Source organism: Nicotiana tabacum, chromosome 1 (genome assembly GCF_000715075.1).
Source record: "Nicotiana tabacum cultivar K326 chromosome 1, ASM71507v2, whole genome shotgun sequence".
NCBI lineage: Eukaryota > Viridiplantae > Streptophyta > Magnoliopsida > Solanales > Solanaceae > Nicotiana > Nicotiana tabacum.
Genome location: NC_134080.1, coordinates 96,282,727 through 96,284,464, shown reverse-complemented (window position 1 = coordinate 96,284,464; position 1,738 = coordinate 96,282,727). Strand labels below are relative to the sequence as shown.

Here is a 1,738-nt window from a genome sequence, read left to right as displayed (position 1 = left end):
TGGGGTATCTAAAAGAGCTTTATTGGCATGGGAGAAGATATGTTTGCCCAAGACAGCTGGAGGTTTAAATGTCCTTGACATCTTTAACTGGAATAGGGCTGCTATTTGCAAACTGTTGTGGAACCTATCTAAGAAGAAAGACAAGTTGTGAGTCCAGTGGGTACATATTTGCTATGGGAAGAAGTAGTAAGTATGGAAATCTAAAACTAGGCAAGCTGCATGAATGATTCAGAAAATACTAAAAGCAAGGCAGTATATTGAAGAGGCTGGATTGAATATGGATAACTTACTAAACATGGATAGATTTTCCATCAAAAAGATGTATCTCAGATTAAGAGGAAACTATCCAAAAGTGGCTTGGAGAAGATTGTTATGCAATAATCAAGAGTGTCCTAGATGGTTATTCACTCTCACACTGGTTGCACATGGGAGATTGAATACAAAAGACAAGCTAGTTAGTTGGGGAGTAAGAGATGAACAAGTATGTCCTCTTTGTGAGGAAGATAATGAGAGTATCAACCACTTTTTTTTCAGTTGTGTGTGGTCTGCTAATGTTTGGGTTAAGCTTCTGCAATGGCTTGGCATTCACAGAGCTGCTATGTGTTGGCAAGATGAGCTGAAGTGGGCTATTTTGCACATGCGAAGAAAGACTGTTGTTGCTATATACAGGATGGTGCTGGCAGGATCTATCTATTTTTTATGGCAGGAGAGAAATCTGAGAATATTTCAAGCCAAAAGAAGAAGTTTTGAGGTGGTTACAAGGTTGATTGTGCAGGAAATGTTTTGCAGAGGATCTATGCAGAATACTTTGGCAAGGAAAATGGAGCAGTACAACCACTATCCTTAGGAATGTAATAGTCAGTCTTATATGTGATAGGTAGTTGAGGAGATGAATGTAAAATTACTGACAGGGGCGGAGCTAGAGTGTAGCTACTGGGTTCGGCCGAACCCAGTAGCTTTTGGTTCGAATTCTGTATTTGTCTTAAAAAATCCATTGAATATGTATAAATTATTAATTTAGAACCCAATAGATTAACAAGATTAGAATTACGAACCCATAAGCTTGAAATCCTGGCTCGAACCCAGTAGCTTTGGTTCGAATCCTGTATTTGTCTTAAAAAATCCATTGAATATGTATAAATTATTAATTTAGAACCCAATAGATTAAAAAGATTAGAATTACGAACCCATAAGCTTGAAATCCTGGCTCCTCCTCTGATTGCTGAAACTGGGATCTATATTCAGGTTCAGTTTAGTTTGTGTTGTACATATGTTCATTCGTAATAAAATTCCTTTATTTACCCAAAAAAACAAAATTCACTCAATTTCACCTAGCTAACTTAAATTGTCATTCTTGCCGGATTTTATATTTTCATATGGGATTTAGTATATCAAAAATTAATTTTAAAACTAAATTAATTTTTCTTAATTTAAAACCTGATCCCCATTCCGTTAAAACACCCATTTAACCCATTTTGATGCGCAACCCACATATATATATATATATATATATATATATATATATATATATATATATATATATATAACACATTGAACACAGCCAACTAATAACTTAATAGATCTTAAAAAATTTATGCGCATCACTTAAATAATAGAATCTCTCATATGAATTCATAAAAAATCCTAACACCATAAAAAATCATAACACCGCAACAACAATAAAAACATCTGATAGATACCATTAAAAAAACATAAACCCACGTGTCATTTTGTATAC

At 34.2% G+C, this 1,738-nt stretch overlaps 1 protein-coding gene across 1 annotated transcript; it reads left to right on the top strand.

Moving 5' to 3' along the window:
• Nucleotides 1-223: 223 nt before the first annotated feature.
• On the top strand, nucleotides 224-847 carry LOC142163143 (uncharacterized). The gene has a single exon (XM_075220399.1). It carries the CDS (start codon nucleotides 224-226, stop codon nucleotides 845-847), a length of 624 nt encoding a protein of 207 aa, XP_075076500.1.
• Nucleotides 848-1,738: the final 891 nt, after the last annotated feature.

Bases quoted from the DNA above. Each gene is read 5' to 3' on its own strand.
- LOC142163143 (XM_075220399.1), top strand. From the start codon at position 224: ATGATTCAGAAAATACTAAAAGCAAGGCAGTATATTGAAGAGGCTGGA.